This window comes from Chrysochloris asiatica, unplaced genomic scaffold (assembly GCF_000296735.1).
Source record: "Chrysochloris asiatica unplaced genomic scaffold, ChrAsi1.0 scaffold00039, whole genome shotgun sequence".
NCBI lineage: Eukaryota > Metazoa > Chordata > Mammalia > Afrosoricida > Chrysochloridae > Chrysochloris > Chrysochloris asiatica.
Genome location: NW_006408557.1, coordinates 19,527,509 through 19,539,931, shown reverse-complemented (window position 1 = coordinate 19,539,931; position 12,423 = coordinate 19,527,509). Strand labels below are relative to the sequence as shown.

Genomic DNA, 12,423 nt, shown 5'->3' with positions numbered 1-12,423 from the left:
AGTTGGATGATGTCCAGGTTGTTGTTGTTGTTAAATGTTTTATTGTGAATTATGTGAGAGTCATGCTGGTTTTTAAATGTAGCTTGCCATCCCAGTCTCTGAGTGGATTTGAACCTCCAACCTATCAATTAGCAGCTGAGCACATTGACCATTTGTACCAAACCACAGACTTCACTGCAGTGCTTCAACCCTAGCTTCTTCATAGATGCTCACATTGCCAAATCCAAGTGAGCTGAATTTTCCTTTCTCCCTTTTGTTTGTGGTGTCCCTGCTTTGTAAAGAACTAAGAACATGCACTGTCTGCTTACTGGGCCATCAGTCCCACTCAGACTCTGGTGAAAGCAAGATTTCCAGATGGTCCTTAGATGGTCCTTAGGTCCTTAGCTGGAAGAAGAATGTGACTAATGGAGGCATTTACTGAGCACCAACTATGTGCCAAGCACAGTACCAATGTGCCAAGTCTTATTTAATCCTCACAGCAACCTCATTTGTCCTGGTCACCACTGTGTCCCTTGTGCCTAGCACAGGACCTATACATCACAGATGATCAGGCAGTAATTTTTAAATCGATGAAAGAAACCTCTGAAGCCTTATGATCCCAGTTTTACAGGTGAGGGTGTTGAGGTTCAAAGTAGCCAATAAACATGCCCAAGGTCACACCACTGCTAAATTGCAAAGCCAGAATTCAAACTCAGGCCTGATTCAATAGCTTCTATCAGCAACAACTTCACTCCCTCTCAAGCCTTTAAGGCTATCGAGTGAATTCCCTCAGCCACAGCACCCCCGTGTGGCCACAGGGCTGATTTTTCTGAAGAAGACCCCCCCTCTGTGGAAGCTGGGCATATTGGGAAACGGGAGTAGTTCATTGACTCTCACAGGGATGATGGACACACAAGTGAAGTGACTCAAGAAATATTTCAACAAATTCATCTGATAAACCTTGATGCCCCCATGATGTGTCAGATCCAGTGTTCATCCAGTGTTCATCACTAGGATCAAGTTGTTTGCCAAGTCAGAGTGACCACTTATAGGGTTTCCGAGGCGGTAAATCTTTACGGGAGCAGAAAGCATCATCTTTCGAACTGCTGACCTTGTGGTTACAGAGTCCTGGTGTGGCACTGTAGGATAATGCACTGAACTGCAAGGGTGGTTTGAACTGCAAGGTTGGTGGCTCAAACTCACCAGCCACTCCTCAGAAACGCTTTATCGGGCTGCGAACCTTAAGGTCAGCAGTTCGAAACTACCAGCCGCTCCGCGGGAGAAAGATGAGGCTTTCTACTCCCGTAAAGATTTACACCCTCGGAAACCCTGTACAGGGTCGCTATGGGTCGGAACTGACTCGACGGCACTTAACAATAACAACAACATGAGTCAGAACTAACTAAACAGCACTTAACAACAATGAACCTTGTTAACCACTCATGATCCACTATGCTCCCAGGGCTCCAAAATCACTAGGTACAATGGTGAGCAAAACTAGGCAGAGTCCTGACGCTCGCTCACACAACGTGCATCCTCTGAGGTAGGTCACCAATAACTACAGAACTATAAACAACTAAGTTGGTAACCATGCACTGTGCTGTGGCCAGGTATAATTGAGGAACTGGCCTGGCCTGGGAAGTCAGGGGGCGACACAGACTGAGACCTGAAGAGGGTGACAAAGAACTAGATGAAGTGAGATAACAGAGGAACACAGCAAATTGTCTGCAAATGGTCTTGTTTGCGTCCACCTCACGAAGTTCTTTTTTTTTTTCTCTTGCCTCAAATACACAATTTACAAAACACTCCTTCAACTGTCCCTCAACCTACTATATCCTAGGCAGTAGGCAGGAAGATAGTATTGTCCCAGCCTTGGAGAAATTAAGGAATAGGAACAGGGAGGAGAGTTGCATAAGGACAGCTGTGTGTTGATGGAGGAGCAGCATGAGATTTCAGGGTGGAACTGTGGCTGGTCCCTGCTTGGTCGACTCTGACATCCCCTCTGTCTTGGCTCCAGGTGACAGCTGTCGCACGGAGGGGACATATGGCTATGAAGCTGACTTAAGTGACTATAGCTCCTGGTAGGTACCACACTTCTTGGGAATGCCACTATCTCTTCAACCCTGCACTATCTCTAGAACCCCACACTATCCTATCTTTCCAGTCCTGTACTATCTCCTCCACTATCTACTCGAAGCCTACATATCTAGCTCTCCAACCCTACATTATCTCTGCAATCCAACACTATCTCTCCAACTCTGCACTATCTCTCCAACCCTACACTATCTGTCCAACCTGGCATTATCTCTGCAACCCTACACTAGCTCTCCAAACCTACATTATCTCTCCAACCCCACACTATCTCTTGAACCCTATGATCTCTCCAAACCTGCATTTTCTCTCCAACCCTGCACCATCTCTAGAACCCCACACTATCTCTCCAATCCTGTGCTCTCTCCAACCCTGCACTGTCTCTCCAACCCTACACTATCTCTCCAACCTATATTATCTCTCCAAGTCTACACTGTCTCTCCAACCCTACACTATCTCTCCTACCCTGCATTATCTCCCCAACCGTACACCCTCCTGTAGGAGGAAGTGACGCAGCCCTGGCGTGTGCTGAGAGACTGGGCACTTAATGTAGGAGGTTAACTGAGCTCCCCAGAGAATCCAGACCCCAAAGTAGGTCTACCAGGATTTGCTGTTTCTCGTTCAGCAAGGTACACTAGTGTACAGAAACCAAAATCATAGCTGACATCAAAAATAATTCTGATTTACTTTAAGTTTGGCTCCATTCAAAAGAAAACTCTGGAAGAAGAGCTCAAAGAAGATAGAGCTTCCTCCTCCCCCTTTCTCTTGCATAAAATTGACTAGGAGGTCGTTTGTTCAGGGTTGCATGGTCATCGGGGAACCAGACTTCTCTTTCCCTGCCCAATCCTCCTTCGGACATGCTTCCAGCCTCAGTGTCACCTCATGGACTGAGAGGTGGTTATAGCTTCAGCCATCATGGTGGAGTGTCAGATGCCTCTTAATGAGCTTTGCTGGAATTCCTATCAGATAAGTTCTGCTTACATCTCATTGGCCAGAAGTTGGTCGGTCATGTGGCCACAACTAGCGGCAAGCATAACTGAGAAATATATATATATTTGTTAAACTTTTGGTTTGGAACATTGACCAGAGTCTTGTTTGGGGTGAGCAACCATCTTGGTTTGCCTTTGCTAAAACTGGGACAGTACTAGGAAGACTGGACCAGTTGGTTACCACCCTAGTTCTGTTACTGAGGAATCTGGAGAGGTAAATAGTCTTTATCAGTGATGAATGTCCAACAACTTTTTTCTCATTTTAGTGGCCATAGATTTGCCTTCCTAATAGTATTTGCCCTCACCCTAAAAAATCCTCACTGCTGCCGAATTGATTCCAACTCATACGTTAGAGTTTTCTTGCCTGCAGTCTTTACAGAAGCAAGTTGCTAAGTCTTTCTTCCACAGCACTGCTTGGTGAGTGCAAACTGCCAATCTTTCGGTTAGTAGTCAGGGAAACAGTTTGCACCATCCAGGGACCTTTTGTGCCCCCAAGCTAGTCCTTGGACAACCTTGTTATCTGCTAGAGATATAAGAATCATCATAAAGGACAACAGCTCATTTTACTGAGCTTGCTGGGTGCCAGTTGTCCTCTCTACAACAGTTGGTTTTTGAAAAATCAACACAGCAGCATGATAGGGGATCTATTTATTTATTGCTTATAGTCCATGACTCTAAATGCTTTGCAAATAATAACTTCTCTCATTCTCACACAGTCACCATTTTTTATTAGCCCATTTTACAGATGGGAAACTAAGAATTAGAGAAGTTAAATAGTTTGCCCAAGATCAAACAGCTAGTAAGTTGGTGGCCTGGAGCTTGAACTCATGCAGGCTGGCGCCAGTCCACACCCTTAACCACAGTGCTCCTCTGTAGATCATAGTGGAAGATAGTTCTAGAACAATTTACAGACCAGCAGACAGTAACCCAAGGTTGATTTATATATTAAACAGTATTTCTCGAGTGCCTACTATGTCCCAGGCACTGTGTTGAGTCCTGGGGATACAGTAAGGAATAAGAGAGAGAGCAAGAACTATGCCTGGCACATAATTGGTACTGTACAAATGAAGAAAACCAAGGTTCCTGATCTTGTGGTGTTTAGCATGGGAGGCAATGAAATCTCTATGAAATGGTGGTAAGCATTAATGGCAATGAGCACTGAAAAGAAGGTGCTGTGAGAAGGGATAAAGGGAATCCCACCTCCTCTAGGGGTAGAGGCAGTGACATTTGAAATGGTACCTGGAGGATGAAAAGGGGGAAAGCATTCTAGGTGATGAAGTAGGGAAAAGTTGGCATATTGGAGGTCACAATGGCTTGTGGGCAGGCGAGGCGGGTGGAGACTATTTGAGAGTGTTGTGGAGGAAGGGCCTTGCAAGTAAGACTTTGTGAGTACATTTGAGAGTCTGACCTAGTCTGGGGATCATGGAAAACTTTTATGAGAAGGTAATATTTAAGAGTGAGGAGTAAGAGTTGACTGAGCCAGTTAAGCATTCCAGGCAGCGGGAACAGCATGTGCAAAAGCCCAGTAGTGAGAAGGCACTAGGAACAGTAGAGGGAAAAGGAGAAGACAGTGTAACTGGAATATAAAGAGCAAGCATGAGCTTGCTGAACAATGAGACTGAAGAGGTGAGCAGCCTTGAGACCAGTCATGGAGCCCGTGAAGGTCAAAATGGAGTCTGGGAGTGTGAGATGGAATGAGCCGGAACACAAACACCCACGTGTAAGGCTTACTGGAGATCGGGAGGAGAGAGAGAGTATTGCTGGGGGGAAGGACTTTTATACTGGTTAAAGACGAGGGCGGGATTGAGATTAGTGGAGGTAGGTGATAGGTTGACTAGGGATACTGGGCAGGTAAGGGAGAGAGGAAGTTCCCGTAGGTTGGAAGAGAGGTTCCAGGAGGGAGAGCGAAAGCACGGCAAGCAGCCATTTTATTATGCACGTGGATGAGAGATTCTATCAGGGAGGAGGCCTCAGGTATCAAGCATGTAGCTAAGCCCTCCCACTTCAGCCTACACCAGGGGAAGGAGCTGGAGAAAGGTAAATGAGGGCGCCTTTCCATCTGTCCTTGCAGTAATGACTCCCAGGACAACTTTGAAGCATATTACAGCGACACAACCTCTTTCCATGGCTCTCACTGCAGCAGCAGTGACCACAGCGGCCTTGGCCTTGAGCAGCTGCAGGATTACATGGTTACGGTGAGCTGGGGTGGGCAGTACAAACAACGCGGACAAAGGCCTGGAGGCTGGAGTAAAAACACGAATTGTAAATAGTCCTGGGTACCATTGAAGTATAGACCCCAGAGGTCAGTCAGGAGATGAAATTAGGAGAGTACATTGAGATCAGCTTGTGGTCCAAGGCCTTAATGATTGTTGTTGTTAAGTGCTGTCAAGTGGATTCTCACTCATAGTGACCCAGTAGGGTTTCCGAGGAGTGACTGGTGAGTTTGAACCGCGGCCTTGTGGTTCAAACCAACCATGCAGTCCTGTGCTTATCCTACGGCGCAACACTAGAAGGCCTTACTTAATGGCAGCTTAATTGAATGCTTGCCATATGGCAGGCACTGTCCTAAGCATCTTTCACACATCTCTTTTCATCCTTCAAACAACTTTGAGAGGTGTTTCCATCCTTGTCCTTGCTTTGCAGATGAGGAAACCAAAGGTCAGGGAGTTTGTCATCTACCCAAGATCACAGAGCTGACTGATGAAGGTGCCAGGATTTGCACTCAGGCAGTTTCAGCCCAAGTTTGAGTCTCTTGGGTAGGCCTTAGAAGAGGGTTTTAGAGGAGTGTTGGACCTCTGTGTCTGACAGTGGGGGTTTGCTCTTGGGATTGACCTTGAATGGCACCCTTCCCCCACAGTTGAGGAGTAAGCTGGGACCTCCTGAGATCCAGCAGTTTGCCCTGCTGCTGCGGGAATACCGGCTGGGGCTGCCCATCCAGGACTACTGCGCCCGCCTGCTGAACCTGTATGGAGACCGCCGCAAGTTCCTCCTCCTGGGTGAGCCTCGCCCATTCACGGACCCTGGTCATAGGCTTCCTGGGGCAGATAAGAGCAAGGTACAGAGCGGGAAAGGGACTTGCCTGCCGTCCTGGAGCTAGTAAGTAGAGTTAACAGTATATGGGGATAGCCATTTCATCTTTGCAACAAAGCTGGGAGAAAGAATGGTTCTCCCAGCTTACCCACGAGGAAACTGAGGTTCAGAGAGCTTCAGGTACATAGCTAGTAAACAAAAAAACCAAATCCACGACCATCAAGTAAATTCCAACTCATAGCAACCCTGCACTATAAATCATTATGGGAACAGACCATTCTCCCCTTGAGCAGTTCATGGGTTTGAACTGCCAACCTTGTGGTTAGCAGTCCAGTGTATAACCTACAGAGCTACTAGGGCACCTTACTTAGCTGATGTTGTTAAATGCCATGGAGTCAATTCCGACTCATAGCGACCCTGTACAGGCGGGTTTGAACCGCCACCCTTTTGATCACTGTCCAGTGCTTATCCTATAGTGCCACGTCAGTTAGGAAAGCCAATAATAACAGAAAAATAACACTACTAAATTAACATATTTGGCAGTTATTTTGTGCCAGGCATCATTTTACTGGATGCTAACAATTTTAGGAAGTATATAGCTAGTGTTATTTAACCCCCATTTTACAGATGAGGAAGCTGAGGCTCAGATAATAAGTAAGGTGACAAAGTCACAAAGCTAGTAAGTAGAACTGGAAGTAAAATGGGACACTCAGTTTATGCCAAGTATCTTGTTATTTAATCCTCACACGCTACTACATTTTAAAGGTGAAGAAAGTGAGGCTTAGAACAGTCATTTGATGAAGGGCATACAGCTAATAAATAGAAATAGCGTAAGAAGCAGCAACAGCCAACATGTACCATGGAGATTTTCTTTATGTCCAGCATTATTCCCTGGCTCAGAGACGTTTAGGAACTTGCAGAGTGGCAGAGTATAGATTTGAACTCAGATCTCAGAGAGGGTGATCCCTTTGTGGGAGCGGAAGGGGCTGAACGCTGAGGAATCACCAACCCGTAGGGATGCGGCCCTTCATCCCGGACCAGGACATCGGCTACTTTGAGGGCTTCCTGGAAGGTGTGGGCATCCGCCAGGGCGGCATCCTCACCGACAGTTTCGGCCGCATCAAGCGCAGCATGAGCTCCACATCGGCGTCAGCGGTGCGCAGATACGACGGCGCGGCTCAACGACCCGAAGCACAGGCCTTTCACCGGCTGCTGGCAGACATTACGCATGACATCGAGGCACTCGCCCCGGATGATGATGATGACGAGGGGGAAGATGAGCCCCAGGACGGGGGCGACACTGCTGAAGACAACTACCTATAGCCGTCACCCCTGAGGAGAATATGGAAGGGAGGTTAGGTCCCCGCACTCCAACCTCTGAGTCTCACTCACTTTCGCCTGTGGCATCCTATTTCCACACGGACTCCTCTCCATACTTCTGCTAAGCGGTCCTTCCGCCCCCTCCTGCTCCATTTCCTGCAGTACCAAAAATGTCCTCCGGGGGGCGAACGAAGCCGAACCCTGAAGTCCTGGTTAATTGCCCAGGGCTAAGCAATCCCCTCTGTGTACAGACAAGAACAAGGGGCCTGCTTTGTTCCTGTGACTCTGCAGCTTTCTGGAGGCCAAGGGGAAGTGTGCGAAATGCGTTTCACCTGATGGTCGACTGGGTAAATATCTCCCTGACTCTAGAGTACTCGGTCGCCCAATTGAGAAAAAGATTTTGAGGAGGATTTGAGGGAATCGCCTTAGATAGTCCTCACACTACTGTGCTAAGTAGCAGAAAGGCTATTTAAGGCTCTAAATGGCAGGGTCTCCTCCCCCTAGTGGCAGGCGTTAGGTTAGCAATGTGGAACAGAGGTTTGCCTCTGTTGATGTCCACCGGAGTTGGGTGATCCGGGTTCCAATCCTGACCTTGAGACAAGTTGCTCCCATCTTTGGGCATGTGAAGCCAGCCTCTGTGCCTGCCACTTTGTCATCTGTCCAGTGAGGTCAGTCCTGCCTACTACCTAGGTGGTTGTGGCGATTAGTAAAGTGTGAGGTCTAAAACGCAACGTTAGAGTTGTTGTTAGTGCTGTCAAGTGAGTTGGGTCCAACCCATAGCAACCCCATGTAGGGTTTCCAGGAGCAGCTGAGGAGTTTGAACTGCCCAACTTGCGGCTCAGCCCGACCTTGTAGTCAGTGCTTATCCTACAGTGCCACACCAGGACTCATGATAGGTGTTCAATAAATGGTATTTTCTTCCACATCTGATATTTTCTGACTTGGTTTACCTGTCTTGCTTGTGTGTAATGGGAACTGAGGTGGGGATGAGGTGAAGAAGACCCTCAGAAAAGATGAAGCAGGACTTCTAAAGTGCGATAGAATACGTTCCGATTCATAGCGACCTATATATAGGGTTTCTGATGAGCAGCTGGTGAGTTTGAACCACCGACCCTGCAGTTCAAACTGACCTTGTGGTCCATTGCTTTATCCTACAGTGCCGCACAGCTGGGATCTGTGCTCAAGTCCCAAATGAGAAAAATTCAAGACCCCACATACAGCAGTGGCAGGGGCCTGGGGTAATCAATCTGAAGGTGAGGTTGGAAAGATAGAGAAATCAGATGAAGGACCTTACCCAGGAAGGGAGTACAGCCCCAGTAAAGGTTTAGAGATGAAAAGGAGCACAGCCTGAGAGAAGAGCCCAGGCTCAGGCCCCACCCATTGCGCACGAGCTATAGCTAGCGTAGATTCTGACTCTCAGTGATCCTGTAGAGCAACCTAGAACTGTCTCATGGGGTCTCCAAGGCTGTAATCTTTTACAGAAGCAGACTGCTACATCTTTCTCCCATGGATCGGCTGGTGGATTTGAACAGTGGACTTTCCATTGTCAAGTGATTTAACCACTTCACCACCATGACTCACACCAAGATCTGAAATTTACTTGCAAACCCATGGTACTCTTGTCACACAGGCACTATTGTCACCAATTTAAAGTAATTAATATCAGGACTTCAGGTCTAGAGAGTTCCAACATTCATATTCATCCCATGTGACATGATCATCCCATCACCATCACTCCATGTAAGACCCTTCTGTTGTTTTGTTATTAATTTCCACAACCTTTCACCCCTGCCTCCCCCCAGTATGGGCACCGAATCTTATGTGTTGATCTTACTTTGGACATAAAATACACAGTGCCTTATGTTTTTATACTAGACAAATGATACTATGTAAGAATCTCCATTGCTTCCCTTTTTTTTTATTCCATCTATACATGCTGCTGTGGGTACATCTAGTTTGTTGCATTCAACTGCTGCAAAATATTCCACTATGTTGTATTTATCTGTTCCCTAGAGATTGGACACTTAGGTTGCAATTCTCTATTGAAAACAAACAGTAGCACTTTGCTGAGCATCTTTGTACATGACCCTTTGTACATGGCCTATGTGAAAATTTCTTTGGGCTCGAAAACCAAGAGTGGAATTACTAGATTACAGTGCATACACTAAAAATCTCAGAATGGCTCCACCAGCCACATGTGAAGGATCCTGTCTCCTCCCCACATCTCCATCAGGGTTTACATCATTTTTGCTGACCTGTTTGGGTGTAAGGCAGCATCTCATTGTTTTTATTTGCCTTTTCCTGTTAATCCCAATGCACAACCTCTTCATAATACTTGCCTGACATTTGGGGCTGCTCTCCTATGAATTGCCTGTTTACATCTCTTGCTCATTTTCTGTTGGGTTTCTTGCCTTTTTCTTGTTGGCTTGAGGGAGTCGCTTATAAATTTTAGATATTAATCCCTTGCTAGATGTTCATGTTCCATATACGTTCTCCCATTATGTTGTCTATAGCAGTCTATAGCAGTGGCTCTTAAACTCTAGCATGTAATCAGAATCTCCCAGAGAGTTTGCTAAAACACAGATAGCTGGACACCACCTGCAGAGTTTCTGACTCAGTAGAGCAGAGATGGAACCAATAATTTGCATTGCTAACTGTTGCCCAAGAGATGCCAGTGATCCAGGAACCACCCTTCGAGAACCACCAGTTTATGCTGCTTTCCACTGAGTACATCCTTAATGTTGTCAAATGTGTTTATTCTCATTTTATGGACAAGGGAACTTGGGCTCAAGGGAATTAAGTCAGTGATGACAGTCATACAGGGAACTGGCATTGGGACCCATTTCTTGTACTCCTATCCGCTCTGCTATCCCCAACTCCAGTCTTTGGAGTGCAGTGTTGACAAACAGTCATTTGGACTTGAGGCCATAGAGAGTCTTAGTAAATTCCTGAAAAAGGCAGCCATGGAGGGAGCAGTTGATTGGTTGGTTAGAGGCAAGGCCAGAGAGAGAGGGGTTCCTGTAAAGACTGGCAGGCCTTGTAAGAATGTTACCAGATGAAAGTCAACCACCAACCAATCACTGCAGCCAGTAGCAGAGACAGGGTGAGAATCAACATATATTTTATTGACAGATCTGGAAGGCAGCCTTGGTTTTCCCCATACAGTTGGAGTTTTTATACTCTCCCGGATATTAACACATTTGTTTTTGTCACATTCCTTTCTCAGAACTTAAAGTCCACTCCTATCTGGGTCCTTTACCCTCTGGGAGTAACTCTCTCTTTCATTCAGACAAAGAGTGGTGGTATAGAAGATACCTGGGCACCAGACACTTTCTGTCGTCTGGTTTTCCTCCTCCCAACTTGTCTCTTTTTTATGAGTTTTAATCAACAATACACCACTAAGTCCTTCAGCTACATGCCCCGGAAGCACATACACAGGGAGAAGTTAGGGCAATAATGCTGGAACAATGATCAAAAAGTGTTAAAACATACGTAACTAAAAACCTATTAAAATCATTCTCTCAAGGGACCAAGCCCAAAAATTGTGAACAGTCCTCAGTCAGAGTTGCTAAGAGGTGCTGGGGAGGTTCTTACCCCACAGCTCCAGGGATGGGGTAACTTCCTTCAACCCCTCCCCCCCCAGGAAGTCCTCACCAAAGTCATGTAACCCCTTAACTTCTAAGGTCCAAAGAGCCCTGGCTGGAGCAGCCCAGACATCAAGCATGGGAACTTTGGCCACGTTTCCTCCAGTTGTACCAGAGACCCTACTAGGGGTCCTTCACACCATGGTTTGGTTTCTGGCATCACAAGAGGGGAAAATCCCCTAGAGTAGGACTGTTGGTTCCTGAGGACTTCTAGGGTTAGTGCAAGGATGGAACTTCCTCACCAACTGGGTACTCTGGGGGCAGGGTTAGTGAAATGAGAACTCACTTTGTGGAGCCCTCTCCTATTTGGGGCCCTGTAACTGCCTCTCAGAGTCCTGGTGTGGCGCTGTGGGATAAAGCACTGGACCTCAAGGTCGGTTTGAACCACAAGGTTGGTGGTTCCTAGCAGCTCCTTGGAAACCCTATACAGGGTTGCTATGAGTCTACAGCACTTAATAAGAAGGAGTCCCTCTCAGCTTCCAACTGGAGACTCCTCGCACCCCTTCACAGCTGCATGTGGATTGTGGTCTCTGGGGCCAAAGGCCTTCAGTCACGGAGTTTCCATTTTCGGGAGTTGCCATTACTAGCAAACAATATCGCTTGGGGCCTCCAGAAACAGTAAACACCCAGTCAGCCTGTTGAGACCTTCCACCTCTGGCTTGATCTCCAGTCTGTCTTTTGCCATTTCCTGTGATGGGGAGCTCACTGACAAACTAGTGTGCTAGAGGTAGCAGCAGCTTCATTTTCTTTCCTCCCCTTCCCCCCAAAGGCCCTAGCACTGTCTTCTGGAGTTCTCCATGCATAACTGCTCCCTCAGCCCTTGGGCAGCCCTGCATTGAAGTGCAAAAAATCATGCAGCCTGCAAAGACTTTCATTTCTGTTTAAATGCAACCTTTTTTTAAAACATGGTTTTCAAGCTCATCAGGAAACAAAATAGTGCCTTTGGTGTGTAAAGAAGACCTACAAAGTAGTAATGAAAACTCACAGCCCAATAGAAAAATGGACTAATTATTAATACAGTTTAGAGAAAATAAAACATGACAAGATGTTCAACCTTCCTCAAACAAAGAGAAGTGCAAATTAATACTACACAAGAAACCATTTTTTAATTACTGGATTGGCAAAGTTCAGGGCATTTGGTATTTACTATATGTGGGTGTTCTAACAGAACATGGGAACACTGAATGGTTTAAAATTAAGAAAGGTGTAAGGTTGTATCCTTTCACCATACTTATTCAATCTGTATGCTGAGCAAATAATCCGAGAAGCTGGCTTATATGAAGAAAAACGTGGCATCAGGATAGGAGGAAGACTCATTAACAACCTGCGATATGCAGATGAAACAACCTTGCTTGCTGAAAGTGAAGAGG

At 46.4% G+C, this 12,423-nt stretch overlaps 1 protein-coding gene across 1 annotated transcript in view; it reads left to right on the top strand.

The window, feature by feature from the left end:
- The window catches only part of CCM2L (cerebral cavernous malformation 2-like), a 21,138-nt gene extending 15,119 nt beyond the window's left edge, over positions 1 to 6,019 (top strand). The window contains 2 exon segments of the mRNA XM_006878348.1: positions 5,131 to 5,254; positions 5,917 to 6,019. Of these exon segments, the coding sequence (XP_006878410.1) occupies positions 5,131 to 5,254; positions 5,917 to 6,019 (227 nt within the window).
- Positions 6,020 to 12,423: the final 6,404 nt, after the last annotated feature.